The 22,290-nt window shown below is 40.4% G+C and overlaps 2 protein-coding genes across 5 annotated transcripts in view; one reads left to right on the top strand and one right to left on the bottom strand.

Annotated features, from left to right (window-relative positions):
* Positions 1-3,063: 3,063 nt before the first annotated feature.
* On the bottom strand, positions 3,064-15,134 carry ptpn18 (protein tyrosine phosphatase non-receptor type 18). The gene is made up of 15 exons (XM_045692971.2): positions 14,844-15,134; positions 10,893-11,001; positions 10,702-10,778; positions 10,510-10,605; positions 9,391-9,429; positions 9,178-9,246; positions 8,622-8,684; positions 8,263-8,405; positions 7,634-7,700; positions 7,407-7,484; positions 7,177-7,266; positions 6,495-6,580; positions 4,442-4,770; positions 3,997-4,086; positions 3,064-3,787 (listed from the first exon to the last, which is right to left on the bottom strand). The coding sequence occupies exons 1-15, from the start codon at positions 14,925-14,927 to the stop codon at positions 3,714-3,716; spliced, it is 1,494 nt and encodes a 497-aa protein (XP_045548927.2). The 5' UTR covers positions 14,928-15,134; the 3' UTR covers positions 3,064-3,713.
* A 1,539-nt stretch (positions 15,135-16,673) lies between these two features.
* The window catches only part of LOC106566491 (GRIP1-associated protein 1), an 85,740-nt gene continuing 80,123 nt past the window's right edge, over positions 16,674-22,290 (top strand). For 2 of the 4 annotated variants that reach the window (XM_045692969.2, XM_045692968.2), the window contains exons 1-4: positions 16,675-16,970; positions 18,108-18,174; positions 18,453-18,514; positions 18,666-18,692. In XM_045692969.2, the coding sequence (XP_045548925.2) occupies positions 16,929-16,970; positions 18,108-18,174; positions 18,453-18,514; positions 18,666-18,692 (198 nt within the window). In that variant the 5' untranslated portion in view covers positions 16,675-16,928. Of the gene's footprint in view, positions 17,091-18,107; positions 18,175-18,452; positions 18,515-18,665; positions 18,693-22,290 lie in introns of all 4 variants that reach the window. The other 2 variants (XM_014134569.3, XM_045692970.2) reach the window with 2 other exon arrangements.

The raw sequence follows: 22,290 nt of genomic DNA, 5'->3' as shown, positions 1-22,290 counted from the left end.
GGACAGTAGGTAATGGATGGTATTACGTGAGTGGCAATTTGGTAAGCAGCTGTCGTTCACTGATACACAGGCCTTTCCACTTGAAATCCAAATCATGCCTGTGGTCTCCTTTCCACTCTTTGAGCCAACAGCCCAAGTCTTGGAGCTGCATCCACAAAGCCACTGCCACGCAGCACACTCACCCTGTTCCAGCTCTCTGTGCCACCCCTCTGCTTCAGCTACAGAAAGAGCTGTACTTTGTGGTTGAAGAGAGAGAATGATGGACAGAGAGAGAGATATCAGAGAGAGAGAGAGATGGGGGAGTGAGGCAGGGCAGAGCACAGTATGTACACATTTCAGCGGGAGTATAATCCACTGTAACCACAGGTCCTGCCTGCTCTACCAGCATCCTTTGCTGTAATCAAAGTACATTCCCAAACCTCCTACACACCAGCTCTTTGCCCCAGAGAGGCCAACTCATAGGCATTCTCAAACTGAAGAGGAGTGAATCAGTTACTCCTCGGCTATACACTGTCATTTTCCTTAATCCCATATCAATTGAATAATGAAAAAAACACATCCAGGGATGGTGACACATTTTAGATTACAGTTTGAAGGCTAGAGAGAACTGACAAAGGCCCTGAGACAGGAAAACATTGAGACAGAGAGGAGTGAGTCAGTGAACACGGAGACGACAGAAAGGGAGGCCTAGCATACTCGTTCAAAAAGTTACCAAATATTTATCTTCTGTGTTTACTCTTTATAAACGTGTTTCATTCCGTGGACAATGTTTTATCTCAGAGTTATTCTGAGAATGCTACAGAATGCCCAGATCCTGAAAATCCTGTCACTCACGGCACATTCCATCGCTATGGCGTAATCCAGTGGACTTTCTGTTGGTTTGGAAGTGTCATAATGTAAAATAAATAATACATGTAATTAGGTGGATTTACATTACAGCTATTGAACTTTCACCTCTTTTCACCAGAGTCAAACTACTGAGCGTCCAGTCCTGCCAGGTCTTTCATTAAAACCAGCCTCTTCCCCTCCCTCCTTCCTGTCTTACAGACCTTTTGACACCAGTCCAAACTAACTCCCTTTCACCCCTGCACCCCCTACTTCACTTCTTCTGGCTCTAACCCTCTGCAGCTCAGAGCAAGATACATCCAAAACTTGCCCTATTCAATCAATACCAACACACCTAGTCATAAAGGGCTCATGTTGGAATCTTAACCCTCCCTCTCCCTTATACTCATTTCACACAGAATGTTATTTTTCTTTATTCATATATGGATTTCTTGCCTTGATATTTGATCTGAAAGATAGCAAAGGTCTTACTGTAAAATGTATTTGCCTGAATGTAATGAATGGTAATTTCAGCAAGAAAACAGATGGGAAATGAAATCAGATGCAAGGTATCGACCAATCAATACTTTTTTTGCTCGTAAAAAGACTAAACAAATCAGGATCAATTTCCAAATGCTTCCTCCTAATATGTCTGGAGCTTAAACAATGGCCACAGACTATTGTTAACACTTTTAGTTAACTTGGTTATAACGAGAAACAATTGTGTCCTAAGAGGGCGGTATTTACACTTTCTCTGTGTTGTACTCTCCGGAAACATTAACAAACTTCTGAAACATCCATTCTAAATAGTTCAAAAATACTTTTTTTTTTTACATTTTAATGTAATGCTACCCAGATACATATGTAGGATCTTAATATGACCTATATCGTCACAGCAAAACAATCTTGTAGCAAACGGATTTTAACGTTTCGTCCATAATGTTGCTTGATTGGTGGTAAGGCTATTAGCTGGCCAAAAGTATAGGCTACATAAAAAGTTAAATACTGTTAATGCAACCATGTGTTAGTGTGGGTTTTCAGGGAATGTATGTAAATCACAAAGGTCATCTGCATTTTGGTGCAGGAAAATACTCAGCAACAAAAGAGTGATCAAATTAAGATCCTACATCTGTATCTACTTTTCTTAGTCTGATGTATTAAATACGTCCCACTCAGTATGACAGTTACTATAATTTGTAGAGGCTCATTTTGTTCTGATTCATTTTCATGAGTTTATAATAGTCAGTCAATACATCAGACACAGCCGCAAATAATCATGAAAAAAGGTCAAAATATTGATTTGCTTTAGTGCATTTTAATGTGTGCGTGTTTGGTGTGTGTGTGTGGTGTGTGTGTGGGTGGCTAAATCTGGGTGAAGGGTTGCTATGAGATAGCTGGAGGCTTGGGTTGAGAAGCCATGGCACAGGTCATTAGATTGTCTTTTCACATTAGCATCTGTTGAATGGGATTAGCCATCCAGCCGAGTTTAAACCCTTGACATCCCACATGCACTGCCAACTAGAACACAGAGTGGCCATTACCAACACCCCCTCAAGTGTCTATCACACACGCTCGTCCCAGCGTTGGGTCTCCACGGCTGGGTTAAAAAATGTTTTTCTTATGGGCAACTTTCTATAGGAACATGACATAGGACCACACATTTAAACTCCTGAGTGGCGCAGAGGTCTAAGGCACTGCATCTTAGTGCTAGAGGTGTCACTACAGACCCTGGTTTGAATCCAGGCTGTATTACAACCGGCCGTGATTAGGAGTCCCATAGGGTGGTGCACAATTGGTCCAGCGTCATCCGGGTTTGGCTTGTGTAGGCCGTCATTGTAAATAAGAATTTGTTCTTAACTGACTTGCCTAGTTAAATAAAGGTAAACAAAAACGTAGACTACAATGTTAGATATTTAAGTGCATTGCTGACTTAATCTCCGGAGAGACTTCTCTCCGTTTTTTGTTGTTGCTTTTTGCAGACAGAGTATCAGCTTGGTATCTGGCAGATACACAGATGTTCATTTCAGAGTGTAAGAAGTTGTGTTTCGATTGATTTCCGTGACTGAAACACAATATCAGCATAGCCACAGACGTCAGAGGTCAATCTTCAAAGCTGGTATTTCCAGCACAGAATGTTCAGCAAAGTGCTTTCAAGTAAAGCACATTGTTTTTCATGTGATCACCAGAACATTTGTTGTATCTACATGTATGCTGCAATGACTGTGGTAAGTAAGCAGGCCTAATACAAAGATTTATTGTAAGTCCTTGTCACCAGAAATGAGTAGACATCAAATAAATACCTGTGAAAAAACATTTTACAATACCTGTTTCGTTAATTTTGAAAAGCTCATTATCCCATGTTACTATAGTGCCCCCTGTTGGTTAGTGCCGTCACACCATTGCACCACTTTGAACTTCAATTTGGTAATTACACTCTTAGAAGAAAAGAGTTCCAAAAAGGGTTCTTCAACTGTCCCCATAGGATAACTCTTCGAAGAATAATTTCTGGTTACAGGTGTAATCCTTCAGGGTTCCTCTGTGGAAAGGGTTCTACCTGGAACCAAAAATGGTTATTTATAGGCTTCTCCTATGGGGACAGCTGAAGAACCTTAGGTTAGGATCCAAAACCTGTGTAGTATCCAAAAACAATACCTGTCTCAGAATGGAAAGATGTTTCATAATATATATATATTTTTCATCAGTAATATCAATCACAATAAATAAAGAAGTGGTACAAATGATCTGAAAAATATACCAACTCAAACGGGTTATAAAAGAAAGATCACATAGAGGTGTTCACAGCAAGTTAAAAACCTCTATGAAAGAGCCCATTCCCACTGCTTCTAAAACATGTAAAACGTTGAATAAACTGGTATATGGCTGCTGTATCATCTCTCCACATGACTCCACTCTGCCGGGGTATCCCGGGGCCCTTTGGGTTTCTTAATGCGACAGTTGAACCCTGAGGAACAGTTGAGAAATGTGTTTGGGATTAGTTGAAGGCACCTGCAAGTACATCTAACAGTTTACATAGCCTTGTTTTGACATCCAGTCACAATTATCATGAGATTCTGAGGAAATGGATTTTACATTGGGTAGCTATACTGGCATGGGATAGTAACAGTAAAATGGCATTGGATAACAGTATCACAAACACAAGCAGATATTCACCCATGCTACCAGGAGTACAGCTGTTGGTCAGGTCTTTGATGGGATTTGAGACATATTCATAGTCATCTCCCGTCGAGGAATGATGCTCAGCTAGAGAAAAGCAAACAGTAAGAATCAGTAAAACATTTTTCCACATAAACAGCTCAATATGGCTGTCAAGGAATTGTTACTGTCAAGAAACTGAATGAAGATGGAAAACAAATATTGCTCCTTTGTGGTCAATGTACGACTCAAATTACTTTTCGCATTGATTTATTACTTAAAATGACAGTGTACGCCCTCGTAAATAAACATTACACAATTTCCCCAGTTTCACAGTATTGGACTGAGGTTACTAGATCTAGATTACAATGCTCTTCTAAAAGACTGGATATTCTTTGCAGGGCATAATGACTAAAACAAAATCAGAGCTGGCCTCACATTGGTCTCCCTAAAATGCTCTCACCTGTGACCTGTTCATAGCCACTCTGTTCCTTCCCTAACGTGGCCTCAGCTAGCCTGTGATTGGCTGGTCTAGCTGTGTCATATATGGGTGAGGCTGCTGGAGGTGGATTGGCTGGAGGACATCTGCTCTTAGGCTTAACCGTGCTGTAGAGAGCAGTGGCGGGGCATTTCAGGGTGCCCAGCTCTGCGTTGTCATAGTGATGGAGAGCGGTCGGAAGAGCTGAGGAAGAGGCTGGTGACGGAAGCTGTTTGGACTTGTTGACCACAGCATAGGTGTCATCCATATTCTGCTGGCACAGTTGAGGCGCTCTGGGCTGCACACTAGAATTTCTAAAGAGGAGTAGACATTCATAATTCCATTAACAGTGAGAAGCTAAAAGTACAAATGTCACCTTATTGTTTTTGCTCTACACACTAGATGGCCATAACTATTATACAAATGACTGAATTTTCATTATCTAGTCTGTTTTCTTTCTGGGGCTTCCACAGTGGATTTTTACCATTAGTATATCGGTATAGAAAATAAGATTGACATTTTTAATCAATGTTACAATACTAATTTCCTACTGACTCTTTGACCATGTTAACAGAGATATAGATCATTTGTGTTTAAGCCTGTGATACGATCTGACGGGTTCTTGGTAACAGTTGAACATCTGGGAGGGAGGAAAGAGGATGTGAAAGTGATGTTTAACAGCCCAGTGTGTCACTTCCTCAGCAGCATGATGAATGTTTAGTAGTACAGGAATGGTGAAATCCTTCTGATTCATGAATCATGTTTCCCTAAAGTTCTGTAAAATGTAACTAACAATAACTGGCTTAAAGTCCTTTTCACTTCACGATCTTCAACGTGTACGACAACACTGTATTTGAATATACAGTACATTTAGCAATATTAAAGGTGCACTATGCAGCAATCGCTCAGACATTTCCTGGTTGCTAAAACTAGCTTAATTTCAGTTTCTGTGACAAAACAAGCAAGTATATGTAATGCGTCTGTGTGTAGCTGGTGTAGAAGAGTCAGGCGCAGGACAGCAGATATGTGTAATGTCGCAATTTTACTCAATAAAAATAACAAACACGTTAATAAATACAAGGCCACAAATACAGACCGCAATACAAAAAACAATCACTCACAAACAACCATGGGGGAACAGAGGGTTAAATAATGAACAAGTGATTGGGGGATTGAAACCAGGTGTGTAAAACAAAGACAAAACAAATGGAAAATGAAAAGTGGATCGGCGATGGCTAGAAGGCCGGTGACGTCGACCGCCGAACGCCGCCCGAACAAGGAGAGGGACCGACTTCAGCGGAAGTCGTGACAGTATAGTGTCATTGAATCATTGCACTAAACTGCTTGAAATATATGGTTGCTGATCATGGGCGTCTGTACGCCTATGAAGATATTCCATAAAAAATCTGCCATTTCCAGCTACAATAGTAATTTACAACATTAACAATGTCTACACTGTATTTCTGATCAATTTGGTGTGATTTTAAATGGACAAAATGTGCTTTTATTTCAAAACAAGGACATTTCTAAGTGACCCCAAACTTTTGAACGGTAGTGTATATTTGACCCAACAGTTACATACTGCAACTTTAATAGTGTTTTCTTGATTGTCAAGGCAGGTACATATCATATCTACTGTATTATGTAATAGTCTACTTAATCAATCAATCAAAATATGAATAAATGACTTGGTATTGATAAGCTTATGTACACTAAAACTATACACCTAACAAACACAAAACCCTGTTGTACAGCCAACTGAAATAGATGACAATGGAATCACTTGTACAAAACAGGAAGCTCCCTAAGTGTCTTTCTCTCTCTCTCTCTCTCTCTCTCATCTGCCTCTCTCTCTCTCTCTCCCTCTCTTTCTCGCTCTCTCAAACTGAAAGTCAACATCTCCACATTGTATCGAAGCACCTTACTGTGGTATACCATTATCTCAGGCTGCTTATTAAAGTCAGAAACTGTTGCCATTGTGTGTATGTCGATGCACATCACACATCAGACTGAACAAAGAAAGAATACTCGCTCCTACCTTTTTTCAAGTGGCTGAGCGATGGCTGATGTTATCGGTGGAGAGGTCTTCACAAACTCAACGTCATCATAGAGAGGTTGGTTGCTCTAGTAACAACAAAATAAGCCGTTTAGGACCAGAGAGGTATAGGACTGTGTCTCTAAAGTTCAGGCTCTGTATGAAAATGTGTGAACAATCATCTTCTATGTGCCAATATTTGCATAGAGAGGAAGCGTGATGGCTGGTTTCCTGCGGAACATTTTTTTAGGTTATTTTTACTCCACTCATCACATTGAAATATCAGATGGAAGTATAATATGATCAGATTAAATGGATGACACAAGGAAAAGACAGGGCCTTTGATACTTACTATTTTTAATAACAGACAAACTGACATATTGTGAGCAGGCAGCCCAATTCTGATCTTTTGCCCAATTATTGGCAAAAGATCTGATCTGAGCGAGCAAAAGATCTGAATTGGGCTGCCTGTGTAAACACAGCATCTGACCGCAACACAGACGTGCCAATAATCCCCATAATACTACATGCCCTCTCATGTCTTATTGTTCTAGTAAAGCTTGCTTGAACATGAATGCTAGTACGGCATGTGTTGAATACTGTGTTGTATTTTGCCTTTAGAAAGGCTGACATCTGTCGGTTGGAGATAGCAATTACAAAAACCTGATAATTGTTTCTGTCTTACCTTGGTGAGATTCTGGTAGTTGTTCTCAGGTGACCGTAAAGCCTTCTCAAACATGTAAGCCACGGCAGAAAACACAAACTGATACTGCTCCTGGGTGGAAGGATGGAAAAAATATGATTGAAGACATCATTTCCACAGGAGAGAATAACAGTATTTAATGCATGATATATAACACCCTGCAGAAAATAAACACAATTTCTCACATGTAATTCTGTCTGATAATAAAATACCTTTGTCTGAACAGCTGATGGCCTCTGTCTCCTTAGTTCCACTACAATCTTCATGATATTGAAGTCTCCTTTGATTTGCTGGTGGAGAAATATGAGAATGCATTAGCCAAAACACTCAGACCCACCAACATTCTTTTTTTTTACAAGTATTATTGTTCTACAAAGGTCTTGTAAAACCGATTCCCTAAATGATGCCATCAATGTAATGCAGTGAACATAAGTAATACCTTTGTCACAAGAAGATCATGAACATAATCCAGGGCACAAATCACCCCTGTTCTTCCACAACCAGCACTGAAAATACAAAACACAACCAAATACATGACCTGCTCCATTCAGTCTCTGATAGTACTCAAACATTACCTGAGAAGTCCACAAGTCTGGATATGACACGGTGGGCCCCATCAGGTCCTGAATATTTAACATATCTCAATTTATCTTTATTTAACTAGGCAAGTCAGTTAAGAACAAATTCTTAAATACAATGACGGCCTACCCAGGCCAAACCCAGACGACGCTGGGCCAATTGTGCGCCGCCCTATAATGGCCGGTAGTGATACACCCCGGGATTGAGCCAGGGTCTGTAGTGATGCCTCTGGCACTGAGATGCAGTGCCTTAGACCTCTGCGCCACTCAGGAGCCCATCTAAATGGCATCATTAAGACGCATGTAGCACAAGGAGTACATGTGGCCTTGTGATAAACAACATTGAATGATATGCATTGATGAATTTTAATGGACATATGGATCATAGTCTGTTTCTGTGCGTGACAATTTCCTCTCGGAGCACAAGTCCACTGGGCAGACAGTAATCATAGGGGCTGTGCTGTATGTCATGTATTGGGGACAAACAGACCTGCAGTGGATGAGAACAGGGCTAGCGTTGTTTCCCTGGGCTTTGCGAGCCATATCCATCATTTCTAAAATACCACCAGCTGTGTATGGAATGTCATGATCAGGCCAAGCTGTGTATTGGAATTGAGAGACAGTCCGTGTTTCCTAGACAAACAGAAAACATGGTTTGCATATGACTTCACTGGCTCCCGCTCATTCAACTTCCTGGATACCAACACATAATGTGAGATTACCCAATGTGGATAATGATTGTTGGAAAATAACACTGATTTATTTTTCTACGATATTGAAGAATTCTTTGACTAGCCTGCTGGTGGAAAATAACACAAAATAATACCCTTTTCACAGTTGGACACTTACATTATGATATCTCACAGTCAGAGTCCTCAAGACGACTTCCTCATTTGGGTTGGATTCCTCAAGCTGTAAACACATGATAACATTTCAATTAAAAATGTTCTAGTGTTTCCTGAAACAGGTGCCTGTGATTTCATGCAGACAACAACATGTGGGTCAATATGCCATGAAATAACCAAACTGAGTAAACTTAGTACACAGGAACTGCATGTGGGGTAAAAAGGGAAGTCTTCATGAATATTCTCGGAAAACCCAGACTAAAAAACAACCCCACTGGGCAAACACTGGTTGAATAATTTCAATGATATGTCACTTAACCAATGTGAAATATACGTTAAATTGACATCTGTGCCTAGTGGGACAGCACTCTGTGCATGCTGGACTATTGGTAACATTGTGGGAGGCAACCCGTCTGTCTGGGACTACTCCTGAATAGTAATACAACTAAGAAGATAAATCTGGATCAACTGAAAGTTGTGTCAATGCTGCTAGAAATTCTCTGTGGTCTGTGTATCTTCACAGTATACAATATAATGAAGATATATCAACAAAAACGTACATTTGAGACAATAAAGGGACCAAAGGGGGTTGTTTCCTTGACAGTTGTCCAATAGCGCTCACACTTTTTCTAAAAAAAGACAGTGAAAAAAAAACCCCATTATGAGTCAAGTGGACACAAGCACCAAAGTTGATAAACGATACAGTACAATAATATGTTCACACTTCCACTGTACCTTTTTTTAATAAAAAATGTGACTAAAAGGGCATTTACCTTTCCCATTTCAATTTCTCTGCAAGCCATGATTATGACCTAAAACAGGGAGAGGAATAGAGGTAATATTACATTTGGAGACAATTTTCCCATTCTTCATCTGTGCAACAGAGCTACTGTGCAAGCTGTACTACATTTATAGTCTATAATATATGTCTGTCAGACATATCAGTGTGGATGACGGATCACCACCTCAAGCTGAACCTCGGCAAGACGGAACTGCTCTTCCTCCCGGGGAAGGACTGCCCGTTCCATGATCTCGCCATCACGGTTGACAACTCCCTTGTGTCCTCCTCCCAGAGTGCTAAGAACCTTGGCGTGATCCTGGACAACACCCTGTCGTTCTCCACTAACATCAAGGCGGTGACCCGATCCTGTAGGTTCATGCTCTACAACATTCGCAGAGTACGACCCTGCCTCACACAGGAAGCGGCGCAGGTCCTAATCCAGGCACTTGTCATCTCCCGTCTGGATTACTGCAACTCGCTGTTGGCTGGGCTCACTGCCTGTGCCATTAAACCCCTACAACTCATCCAGAACGCCGCAGCCCGTCTGGTGTTCAACCTTCCCAAGTTCTCTCACGTCACCCCGCTCCTCCGCTCTCTCCACTGGCTTCCAGTTGAAGCTCGCATCCGCTACAAGACCATGGTGCTTGCCTACGGAGCAGTGAAGGGAACGGCACCTCCATACCTTCAGGCTCTGATCAGTCCCTACACCCAAACAAGGGCACTGCGTTCATCCACCTCTGGCCTGCTGGCCCCCTACCTCTGAGGAAGCACAGTTCCCGCTCAGCCCAGTCAAAACTGTTCGCTGCTCTGGCACCCCAATGGTGGAACAAGCTCCCTCACGACGCCAGGACAGCGGAGTCAATCACCACCTTCCGGAGACACCTGAAACCCCACCTCTTTAAGGAATACCTGGGATAGGATATAGTAATCCTTCTAACCCCCCCCCCCCCTTAAAAGATTTAGATGCACTATTGTAAAGTGGTTGTTCCACTGGATATCATAAGGTGAATGCACCAATTTGTAAGTCGCTCTGGATAAGAGCGTCTGATAAATGACTTAAATGTAAATGTAATGTAAATGTTATAGGAAAGCTGAATACAATCTTCCTTACCTTTACATCATACTGCCAAATCATTTGCCAGAAGTCAACCAAAGTGTGCCTCAGAGGTCCTTGGGTCGCAATGTATTTTCTGGTCTCTGTTGCACCCTAGAGGACAGACGACATATTGCAGAATAATCAGCTTCAGACCGAGCTGAATGAAATGCAATAGGACTTGCTGAATGAGAGAGGGCAATACCGTACTTTAATGAAGCTGGCGTTGATATAGTCAGAATCATTGTCATTCGTCAGTAGAGATAGGGGAACACGGGTCTGGTCATCTTTATAAAAATATATGAGTTTTTGTTCAGATAAGTTTAATATTAAGCAAGAATCTAATTTTCAATTACAGTAAAAACCACTAACGTTTTTTAAGTCTCCATCATTGCGCTTACATGGTAAAATGTCTTTGTAACGATTCTTCTTTACATTTTCCTTCAGTGCCCCGGCTTTCGTCGTAAGGCCAAGATCTTTCTTGATGATGGAAGTCCGATCACGGATATTCTACAAACACAAAGAGACATGGAAGCTGAGATGAGGTTAGGAGCAACTTTCCTGATTGTGAAACTGTAATTAAGTAGACGTAGATTGAGAGCAGAAACCTTGAATGTAGGAAGTCTCAGGTAGGGTCCAACGAAACCAATCTTTACACATGAGTAACCACATACTAGCCATATTCCCTCAGCCCTTTTGTCACAAAAAAAAAAACGATCTACACAAAATACTCTGTAATGTCGAAGTGGAAGAAAAATTCTAAAGTTTGTTAAATATGAATAAAAAATAAATGACAAATATATCTTGATTAGATAAGTATTCAAACCCCTGAGTCAATACATGTTAAAATTACTTTTGGCAGCGATTCCAGCTGTGTCTTTCTGGGTAAGCCTCTAAGAGCTTTATACACCAGGATCTTACAATATTTGCACATTATTCTTGTACATTTTTTTCAAGCTCTGTCAAGTTGGTTGTTGATCATTGCTAGACAGCCATTTTCAAGTCTTGCCATAGATTTTCAAGATGATTTTAGTTAAAACTGTAACTAGGCCACTCAGAGGAACATTCAATATCATCTTGGTAAGCAAATCCAGTGAATATTTGGACTTGTCCTTTAGGTTATTGTCCTGCTGAAAGGTCAATTCATCTCCCAGTGTCTGGTGGAAAGCAGACTGAATCACGTTTTCCACTAGAATTTTGCCTGCGTTTAGTTCCAATACGTTTCTTTTTTATCCTGAAAAACTTCCCAGTCCTTAACGATTACAAGCATACCCATAACATGAAAATATGAAATGAATATGGAAAGTGGTACTCATTAATGTGTTTTATTTGATTTGCCCAAAACATAACACTTTGTATTCAGGACAAAAACGTAATTGTTTTGCCAAATGTTTTGCAATATTACTTTAGTGTTTTAGTGTTTTGCAACCCTGTGTATTACTTTAGTGTTTTACAACCCTGTTCCTGGAGAGCTACCCTCCCGTAGGTTTTCACTCCAACCCCAGTTGAAGATAAATATTACAATCAGGTGGGCTAAATTAGGGTTAAAGTTAAAACCTACAGGACAGTAGCTCTCCAGAAACACGGTTGGAGAGCTGTGCTTTAGTGCCTTGTTGCAAACAGGATGCACGTTTTGGAATATTTTTATTCTGTACAAGCTTCCTTATTTTCACTCTGTCAATTAGGTTAGTACTGTGGAGTAACTACAATGTTGTTGATCCATCCTTAGTTTTCTCCTATCACAGTCATTAAACTCTGTGACTGTTTTAAAGTCACCATTGGGGTGAAATCCCTGAGCGGTGTCCTTCCTCTCCGGCAACTGAGTTAGGAAGGACACCTGTTTCTTTGTAGTGACTGGGTGTATTGATATACCATCCAAAGTGTAATTCATAACTTCACCATGCTCAAAGGGATATAATTATTATTTTTATTTTTTATTACCAATAGGTGTCCTTTGCGAGGCATTGGAAAACCTCCCTGGTCTTTGTGGTTGAATCTGTGTTTGAAATTCACTGCTTGACTGAGGGACCTTACAGAATACAGATAATTGTATGCGTGGCATACAGAGATGAGGTAGTAATTCAACAATCATGTTAAACACTATTATTGCACACAGAGTGAGTCCATGCAACTTATTATGTGACTTGTTAAGCACATTTTTACTCCTGAACTTATTTAGGCTTGCCATAACAAATGGGTTCAATACTTATTGACTCAAGAGATTTCAGCTTTTCAGTTTCAATTAATTTGTAAACATTTAGAAATGTAATCAATTTTAAATTCAGTCTTTAACACAACAAAATGTGTAAAAAAATCAAGGAGTGTGAATACTTTCTGAAGGCACTGCATGTGATAACGTAACCGGTGTGAAATGGCTAGCTAGTTAGCTGTGTGTGCTAGTGGCAGTTCAATTGCTGACGTCACTAGCGCTGAGACCTTGAACTAGTTGATTCCCTTGCACTGCGGCTTTTGTTGAGCGACAGGTAACGATGCTCCGTGGGAGGCAGTTGCTGTGTTCATAGGGTCCCAAGTTCAAGACCAGATTTGGGTGAAGATAGGGACGGAAGTTATACTGATACAATATCTCAGCGTTCCCCATGCCATAATATAGACATAATTACATTATTACATTACCACCATTTCTCACTTTGCACATTCTTAGTCCCTTAGTCTCCAACAAACTAACTAACATGGTCCAAGCACACCAAGACAGTCGTGAAGAGGGCACAACAAAAATATTTTCCCCCTCAGGAGACTGAAAAGATTTGTCATGGGTCCTCAGATTTCAAAAGGTTCTACAGCTGCACCATCGAGAGCACCCTGACGAGTTGCATCATTGCCTGGTATGGCAACTACTCGGCCTCTGACCGCAAGGCACTACAGAGGGTAGTGCGTACGGCCCAGTACATCACTGGGGCCAAGCTTCCTGCCATCCAGGACATCTACACCAGGCGGTGTCAGAGGAAGGCCCTAAAAATTGTCAAAGACTCCAGCCACCATAGTCAAAGACTGTTCTCTCCGCTACAGCACGGAAAGCTGTACTGAAGCGCCAAGTCTAGGTCCAAGAGGCTTCTAAACAGCTTCTACCCCCAAGCTATAAGACTCCTGAACATCTAATCAAATGGCCACCCAGACTATTTGCATTGCCCCCCCCCCCCTCTTTTACGCTGCTGCTACTCTCTGTTATTGTCTATGCCAAGTCACTTTAATAACTCTACCTACATGTACATATTACCTCAATTACCTCAGCTAACCGGTGCCCCGCACATTGTACCCCCTGTACATAGCCTCGCTATTGTTATTTTACTGCTGCTCTTTAATTATTAGTTACTTTTATTTATTTTTTCTTCTTAAAACTGCATTGTTGGTTAAGCGTTTGTAAGTAAGCATTTCACTGTTGTATTTGGCGCATGTGACAAATACAATTTGATTTGATTTGAATGAGGCTGGTTAGAAAATAGTTCACATGTATTACTATTTCGGTCATTAATTTAACGTACAAACAGTCAACAGAATCATGTTTATTGAAAACAACCTGACGCTGGCATGTGAAAGCACTGGCAGCCCTCACAATGGAACATTGTCAATAAAGAATCTTACGCAACAGTTTACTAGCTGCAACAAGGAAATGTTTCCCATATTGGCCTCAGTGTTAATAAATAACTTACTTTTGAACTTTGGAAGCTAAATTAGGAAAAATAAGGACTAGCCTACCTACTGTATCTTAACACTTACAGAGGTTCAAATGTAAGAAGAACAATAGCCTACAGTAGTTTAACAAAATATACTTCTGCAAATGTTGCTATTCAGTTCAGTGTAATGTCAAAACAAAACTAAATAAGCAAGGTTCACTTCTGTATGTGCCTTAAAGACAGATGCAACTGATTTGAAAGAAGGTTTTTGTTAATTGCATTCAAGTTACAACATGCATTGCATTATAGTATACAGAAAGCAAGTAGCCAACATGATTTGCAGATTTAACATTCAAACAAACAATTCAGTAGCCTACTTTTCCTTTGTTTAATCATCATACCTCTCAGGTGTACTACCCTTATCTACAACAGTGTATGATGTGCAGCCTGTGATGTTGTACATCATGCACAGTGTACACACAATCTTTAGCCATTCTTCAACCAGTTATTTGCAATCAATAGATTAATACAATTGCAATGTAAAAGTCCCATGAAGTGCTGTGCACATGCCTTAAATAAATAAAAACATTTAATCTGAAAATATTACCTGGTCTTATTGTCTTTCTATGGGAATTAATTATAACCTGAGAATATACCATGGGTATGTGACCAATAACAGTTGATTTGAATTGATATACAGGTATGGTGATTCTCACTTACACTATACTCCGATGAGATGATGCCCTCTGCTCTGCTGTCATCTGTCAAGGACATCTGACCTACGAACCTCGATAGGTGCTCCATCCGTGCGGCGGCTAGGGATGTCAATTTAACTTTTTAAATGGCATGCAGTGGGCGGCCACTACATCAATACAACAATTCTAAACAAACGCAGAGCGCCTTGCCACACCAATCTCTAGTGCGATGATTAGCCTAGGTTCCGCGTGTACCTCTTGGAACGTTCCTTATCCTTGTCACTGTGAGGCAAGTCATGTACATTTCCGCATTGAAAGCTACTGGCTTATTTATTGGAGTCAAAACAGGGGAGGAACTTTCACATAAACTTCAATACACAACTACTACAACAGATGGAACAATGTATAGCATATTTATTCTTTGCCAACAAGAATATTCAAAGCATCTTCAAAAAGCATTCAACGCATTTTCAAAAGCTCTATTATTTTACATTAGTTGTACATTTAATGTGTTATTATAAAGTTGTCAAGCAGGCTATCAATGCATGAATCACATTTAGATTAATAGGGAGTCCTAAAACTTGCAGCCTGATAATATTATCAGGGATATTAATTAGCCTGACACTTTCTAAAAAAGATATCCTATGTGGTTATTTACATTGTCCATATATTAGTAAACACGTCAGAGATGAGGATCAGCCTATTTTTGTTGTATTCCAGGGTGTGCTCGGCTAGTATTCTGAGCAGATGAAACCAACGTGCAGACAATTCACCGCCAGGAAACTTCAGTGATTTTACTATGTCTGTGTTATATGGGTGTTTATTCTACTGCTATAGCCTACACTTCGTATTGGAGAAGGGCGGCATATCGATGCATGGTTTATTGTAACGGTTCCATCAGAACATGCCTCCTCAACAACACGTGCATTTTGTTTTTCAGACGCAATGATAAAAAGAAAATGGCTAGCCTATCTGTCTCCAAATTCACACAGCCACCAAAACAGAGACTGTAAAAAGGATTGTCAACTCAACAGTGACACTGAAATGTTGGTTCAAACACAATCGCGGTGCAACACTTCCCCTCTGCCTCTGGAAAACGCGCAGCCATAGTAAATAACAGGTGGAGGCGCGTTCTCGTCATTCTTGTGCGGTGATACTGATGGTTTGTTGACAGCAGCATGGGATAATTGGTTCGAATCCAGGCTATATCACACCTGTCCGTGATTTGGAGTCCCATAAGGCTGCGCACAATTGGCCGTGCGTCGTCCGGGGTAGGCCATCATTATAAATAAGAATTTGTTCTTAACTGAGTTGCCTGGTTACATTCTTTTTAAAGCTACAGTTGGCAACAACTATTATCCCCGACGCTACTACTAGATGGCGCTGTACTGGTAGCCATGCATTAGCAACAACCATACAAACAATTAGTCTCAACAAACCATCAGTATCATAGCACCTACAACCAATCACAGCGAACAAACAATTACTTCAAATGGACTAATAAACTCACAGTTTACAATCACGTGGTAATTCAGTGCTAGAGGCACCTCAATTGTGTGTCACTTACGCAATAAGTCTGGAGGACAATATACCACGGCTAAGGGCTGTTCTTATGGGATGCAGAGTGCCTAGACGCAGCCCTTAGACGTGGTATATTGGCCATATATCACAAACCCCTGAGGAGCCTTATTGCTATTATAAACTGGTTACCAACTTAATTAGAGCAGTAAAACTAAATGTTTTGTCATACCCTGTTATACGGTCTGATAAACCTTGGCTTTCAGCCAATCAGAATTCAGGCCTCAAACCACCCAGTTTATAAAATGGCGTTATGGATCTGGACTCCCAGGACTCCACCTACTGGACAGGTGTGATTATTGCAATGACAATACCTTGCTATGGAGTAATGTTTAGATTAGGGAAAATTGTGATAGTGCACTCCCTCCCTCATCTAAAAGCCAAGACGTCCGATACATTTACATTTCTATATACGTCGTGTTTTCCATAAGGATATGCAGAATGGCATGAAAGTATAGCCTATTCCAAAGGGCACCACTGTCACACAGGACCTCTGCTAATAGCGGAGTCCTTCCTAGCTCCTTGAGTGAAGATGGCGCAGGCACTATCAGAGGAGGAGTTCCATCGGATGCAGGTAGCTAGGTTGACAGCTGTCCATGTTTAATGCCTGTTGTTTCAAATTTGCTGTCACCTTCAGAGTATTTCCTGAAAAGGGGATTTTCCGTCAAGCTGTCCAGAGCTAAACTACGGAACGGTAAAGCATACGTGGTAGCTTCCCTTACTAGCTAGGCCAACATTGCAACCCAGGGATGTGGCTAGCTATGTTGATAGTGTCAGCAGTCATTACTATTCCAATAGCAACAGGCAGTTGGTCATATCGTTTTAGTATTCTATACAAACATACACATGTGGTAATCCCAATAGTTTACTTTGTTGAAATAACATTAGCTAGCTAAATAGCTAGCTAACGTTAGTTGGTTTGCGAGTTAACCGTTAACTAGCTTAAATCGCTAGTCTAGCTAGTTAGCTTGAAATGACATACTCTGGTCTTCATTAATCTTCATGACAATATCTTATTAATGGCAAAGTTATCTTCCTGTTAGCTATTGATTTCAAACATACGTGTCTGATAGTTGTGTGCTGTTTTTGTTACTATTTTTATAAATACATTCAGTGAAAACTATAACGTTAGCTAGCTAGTTAATTTCGCGTAACTAATAGCTTTCCAAGACTTATTATGGGTCACGGGTTTGGTCATTCAACGTTAGCCTAATGCCTGCTCGCAGCTTTTTTGGACTGGACGCCATTCACTGTTTATTATAATGGGGGTGTTCGTTTTTCCAAATCAGATAGTGCCCATAGCTAGCTAGCCTAGATAATGCATTGCTTGTTCATCTGAAGTCATCCTGAATCAGATTATGTGTTGAGTCTGATGTTTTAATGTTTAATTAAGTTGACCCTTTATACAGGCTTAAACCAACTCCGTGACTTTGTGGTTAGTGTCCCTTACCAAAGACTCAAAACATGGGACCTGATGCCCCTCTGCTTGGCACTCAGAATTAAGGAGATGGACTGGGGGTAAGGCCCTGCTACAGACTAGCGTCCTGTCCAGGGGGTATACTTGTACATTAGGCTGCCTCACCCTACAGAAACAGGAGATGGGCTTCTGCCCTATGTGCCGTTCTAGCTCTGACAAGGCTAACTGGTCAAAGGCTTTTACGTGTTTTGGTGTAATGTCATCCCCTCCTATAACCTTTTTGTTGTTTTCCAGGCTCAGCTTTTAGAGCTGAGGACACAGAACTACCAACTTTCTGATGACCTGCGGAAGAACACAACTGGTAAGGAGCAGCAGCTCGTAATATAAATATGTTCTGGAGCTCAGTTGGTGCCCTTGAACTGGGATCAATGTTTACTGCTAAAATGAATACAGCATTGCAATGCAACTCCAGGATGGACTTCAGATTTAGTCTCCCTCTTAATGCAAGTTTGTGGTGTGTGTAGTAACCCATGTGATGCACTGTATCTAACTTCAAAATGGGTTAGTTATGTCTCTGATTGAAAAGAAGAAACTAGGCTCTGGGGATATTCAATATTTTAGTGTTGATTTCTATTCCAGAGCTGAATGCTGTTCGTCTGAAGACTGTGACCTTAGAGAAGGATTACATCAAAGCACAGAAGGTATAGCAAGCAAATCTACATTTTGATTAAAACCGTCATAATAGGGCTGTGGAGTTTAATGCACTGAAACTCAAGGCATCATGTTTGAGACAGAATAAATGTTACTGTTGTTTGTGATTCTATTCTGATTAGCTTTCTGTTTTATCTTCAGGCTCTGAATAAAAGCAAGAAAGCTCAGGTGGGTTACTTGCATCGTATAAAACTCTTACAAAGCTGTCTAAAATGATCTTGACAAGCTAGTATGAACATTAGCTTGCTATACATGTTATATGCCATAATAACTATTACTCCTGTTTACATGTATATATTACCATATACTTTTTTATAGTATTTTTTTTTTGCACTGGCTTAAGGCACACTCACTAGACTCTAGCCACACAATCACACGTACTACATTGACACTCCAACACCCACACATACTTTCTCACTTTTAACATATGTTTCTGCTATACAGTTGAAGTCGGAATTTTACATACACTTAAGTTTTTCAACCACTCCACAAATTTCTTGTTAACAAACTATAATTTTGGCAAGTCGGTTAGGACATCTACTTTGTTCATGACACAAGTCATTTTTCCAACAATTGTTTACAGACAGATTATTTCACTTATAATTCACTGTATCACAATTCCAGTGGGTCAGAAGTTTACATACACTAAGTTGACTGTGTTTTTAAACAGCTTGGAAAATTCCAGAAAATGATGTCATGGCTTAAGAAGCTTTTGATAGGCTAATTTACATAATTTCAGTCAATTGGAGGTGTACCTGTGGATGTATTTCAAGTCCTACCTTCAAACTCAGTGCCTCTTTGCTTGACATCATGGTCAAATCAAAAGAAATCAGCCAAGACCTAAAAAAAAAAAATGGTAGACCTCCACAAGTCTGGTTCATCCTTGGGAGCAATTTCCAAACGCCTGAAGGTACCACGTCCATATGTACAAACAATACTACGCAAGTATAAACACCATGGGACCACGCAGCTGTCATACTGCTCAGGAAGGAGATGCATTCTGTCTCCGGGAGATGAACGTACTTTGGTGCGAAAAGTGCAAATCAATCCCAGAACAACAGCAAAGGACCTTGTGATGATGCTGGAGGAAACAGTTACAAAAGTGTCTATATCCACATTAAAACGAGTCCTATATCGACATAACCTGAAATGCCGCTCAGCAAGGAAGAAGCCACTGCGGCAAACCCGGCATTAAAAACGCCAGACTACGGTTTGCAACTGCACATGGGGACAAAGATCGTACTTTTTGGAGAAATAATCTGATGGAACAATAATAGAACTGTTTGGCCATAATGACCATCGTTATGTTTGGAGGAAAAAGGGGGAGCCTTGCAAGCCGAAGAACACCATCCCAACCGTGAAGCACAGGGGTAGCAGCATCATGTTGTGGGGGTGCTTTGCTGCAGGAGGGACTGGTGCACTTCACAAAATGGATGGAAAATGATCTGGATATATTGGAGCAACATCTCGACATCTGTCAGGAAGTTAAAGCTTGGTCTCAATTCGGTCTTCTAAATGGACAACAACCCCAAGCATACTTCCAAAGTTGTGGCAAAATGGATTAAGGACAACAAAGTCAAGGTATTGGAGTGGCCATCACAAAGTCCTGACCTCAATCCTATAGAACATTTGTGGGCAGAACTGAAAAAGTGTGTGATAGCAAGGAGGCCTACAAACCTGACTCAGTTACACCAGCTCTGTCAGGAGGAATGGGCCAACATTCACCTAACTAACTGTGGGAAGCTTGTGGAAGGCTACCTGAAACGTTTGACCCAAGTTAACCAATTTAAAGGAAATGCTACCAAATACGAATTGAGTGTATGTAAACTTCTGACCCACTGGGAATGTGATGATATAAATAAAAGCTGAAATAAATCATTCTCTTTACTATTATTCTGACATTTCACATTCTTAAAATAAAGTGGTGATCCTAACTGACCTAAGACAGGGGATTTTTACTAGGATTAAATGTCAGGAATTTTGAAAAACTGAGTTTAAATGTATTTGGTTAAGATATGTAAACTTCCGACTTCAAATGTATATCCTGATTGCCTAGTCACTTTTACCCCTACCTACATGTACATACTGTGTTACCTCAACTACCTCGTACCCCGGCACATTTAATCGGTACTGGTACTCCTTGTATATAACCTCGTTGTTATTATTATTTTGTGTTACTATTTTCTTACTTTTTAACTCTGCATTGTTGGGAGTGGGCTCGTAAGTAAACATTTCACGGTAAAATCTACATCTGTTGTATTTGGCGCATGTAACCAATAGAATGTGTTTTTGATTTAGAAAATGATTTATATATTTCTCCTACCAGTCACTTTCAGCACTGTTTACATGTATACCCACCTATCACGCCTACACTGACAATGTTACACACTCACACTGACACCCATGCACTGACACATACATACATACACACTCACCACCACGCACAAACCCACCCAACACTTAAGTCTTCTGCATGCTTCGGTTGGGCTGGTGCTTAGCCGTTGGCGAACCGGACGTGTGTGCTCAAATGCTCCCTTAAAGACCTTCACTTCAAAAACGAGGAAAAAGTGGCATTAGTACTGTCTGTCATTTTGGGGCGGCAGGTAGCCTAGTGGTTAGAGCGTTGGGCCAGTAACCAGCAGGTAGCTGGATCGAATCCCCGAGCTGAAAAGGTAAATCTGTCGTTCTGCTCCTGAACAAGGCAGTTAACTGTTCTCACTGTTCTCCAGTAGGCGTCATTGTAAATAAGAATTTGTTCTTAACTGACTTGCCTAGTTAAATAAAAGTTACATTTTTAAAAAGTTTGTTTTTTGTCGAAAGAGGTCTTAGAATGAGCATGAAAACGATTAATTTGTTGAATGATAACAAACACTTCATTGAAGAATCCCGACTGTTGACCAATCACCGATGAAGGGGTGTAGACTTCGGCTACTGACTTCGTCTTGGCTGGAGAAATAATTACGTGTGCACGACAGCCGGAAATAAACCTTGCTGAAGACCAAAACCAACAAAAAAAGTCACAAAATGTCGTCATAATATATGCGCAAACTGTTTGAGATGGGAAACATGCGGACGTCTTTATGCTGCTCCCATACTGTTTATTATTATAATTATTTATCCTGCTACCAGTCACTTTCTGCTAATTCTTGCCCACATGTACATACTGTCTCCCTCCCTGCACATTTTAAAGTTGGTACTGACCATATATATATATATATATATAGATATAGATATAGATATATATATATAGATATATAGATATATAGATAGCTTGCTCTCTTATTTTTGTTTTATTTCATTAGTTCTACTATTCGTTTTTTTATATTGAATACTACACTGTTGGGTAGGGCTTGCAAGTTAAGCATATCACTGTACTTGTGCATGTGACAAGTAAAACGTGAAACTTAATGGATAGAGAAACTACCTCAATGAAGTCAAAGAGATTATTCCCAAGCACAGGTAGAGAACATAGGACACACTCCTTTTGTATGTTAACTTCATTTCATGCATTTACTCATTAGGTTCTTCCTCATCTTCAGTGACTAGCATAGGTATATGGTGTATATGGGCCTGATTTATAATTCATTTTATATTAATGCAGTCAACATTCCTCTCTGCTGTTTAAATATGCATATTTAACCTTTCCCCAGAGTATTTTAGATGATTTGGAAACGTTTTGGAAAATCTGATTTGTGGAGGCACATCAAAGTATGATATTGAAGTAGAGCAATGTCCTCTAACTTATTCACCATTCTTTCTAATCAGC

The sequence above is a fragment of the Salmo salar genome, chromosome 13, assembly GCF_965601325.2.
Source record: "Salmo salar chromosome 13, fSalSal1, whole genome shotgun sequence".
Taxonomy (NCBI): Eukaryota; Metazoa; Chordata; class Actinopteri; order Salmoniformes; family Salmonidae; genus Salmo; species Salmo salar.
The sequence above is the reverse complement of the archived record's forward strand: the minus strand, read 5'-3'. Positions and strand labels throughout refer to the sequence as shown.

Bases quoted from the DNA above. Each gene is read 5' to 3' on its own strand.
- ptpn18 (XM_045692971.2), bottom strand. From the start codon at position 14,927: ATGGAGCACCTATCGAGGTTCGTAGGTCAGATGTCCTTGACAGATGAC. The intron at 7,701-8,262 runs GTCTGTTTGTCC...TTGTATTTTCAG, and splicing joins CCTGTTCTCATCCACTGCAG to TGCTGGTTGTGGAAGAACAG. The intron at 3,788-3,996 runs GTGAATATCTGC...ACTGTTCCTCAG, and splicing joins CTGTACTCCTGGTAGCATGG to GGTTCAACTGTCGCATTAAG.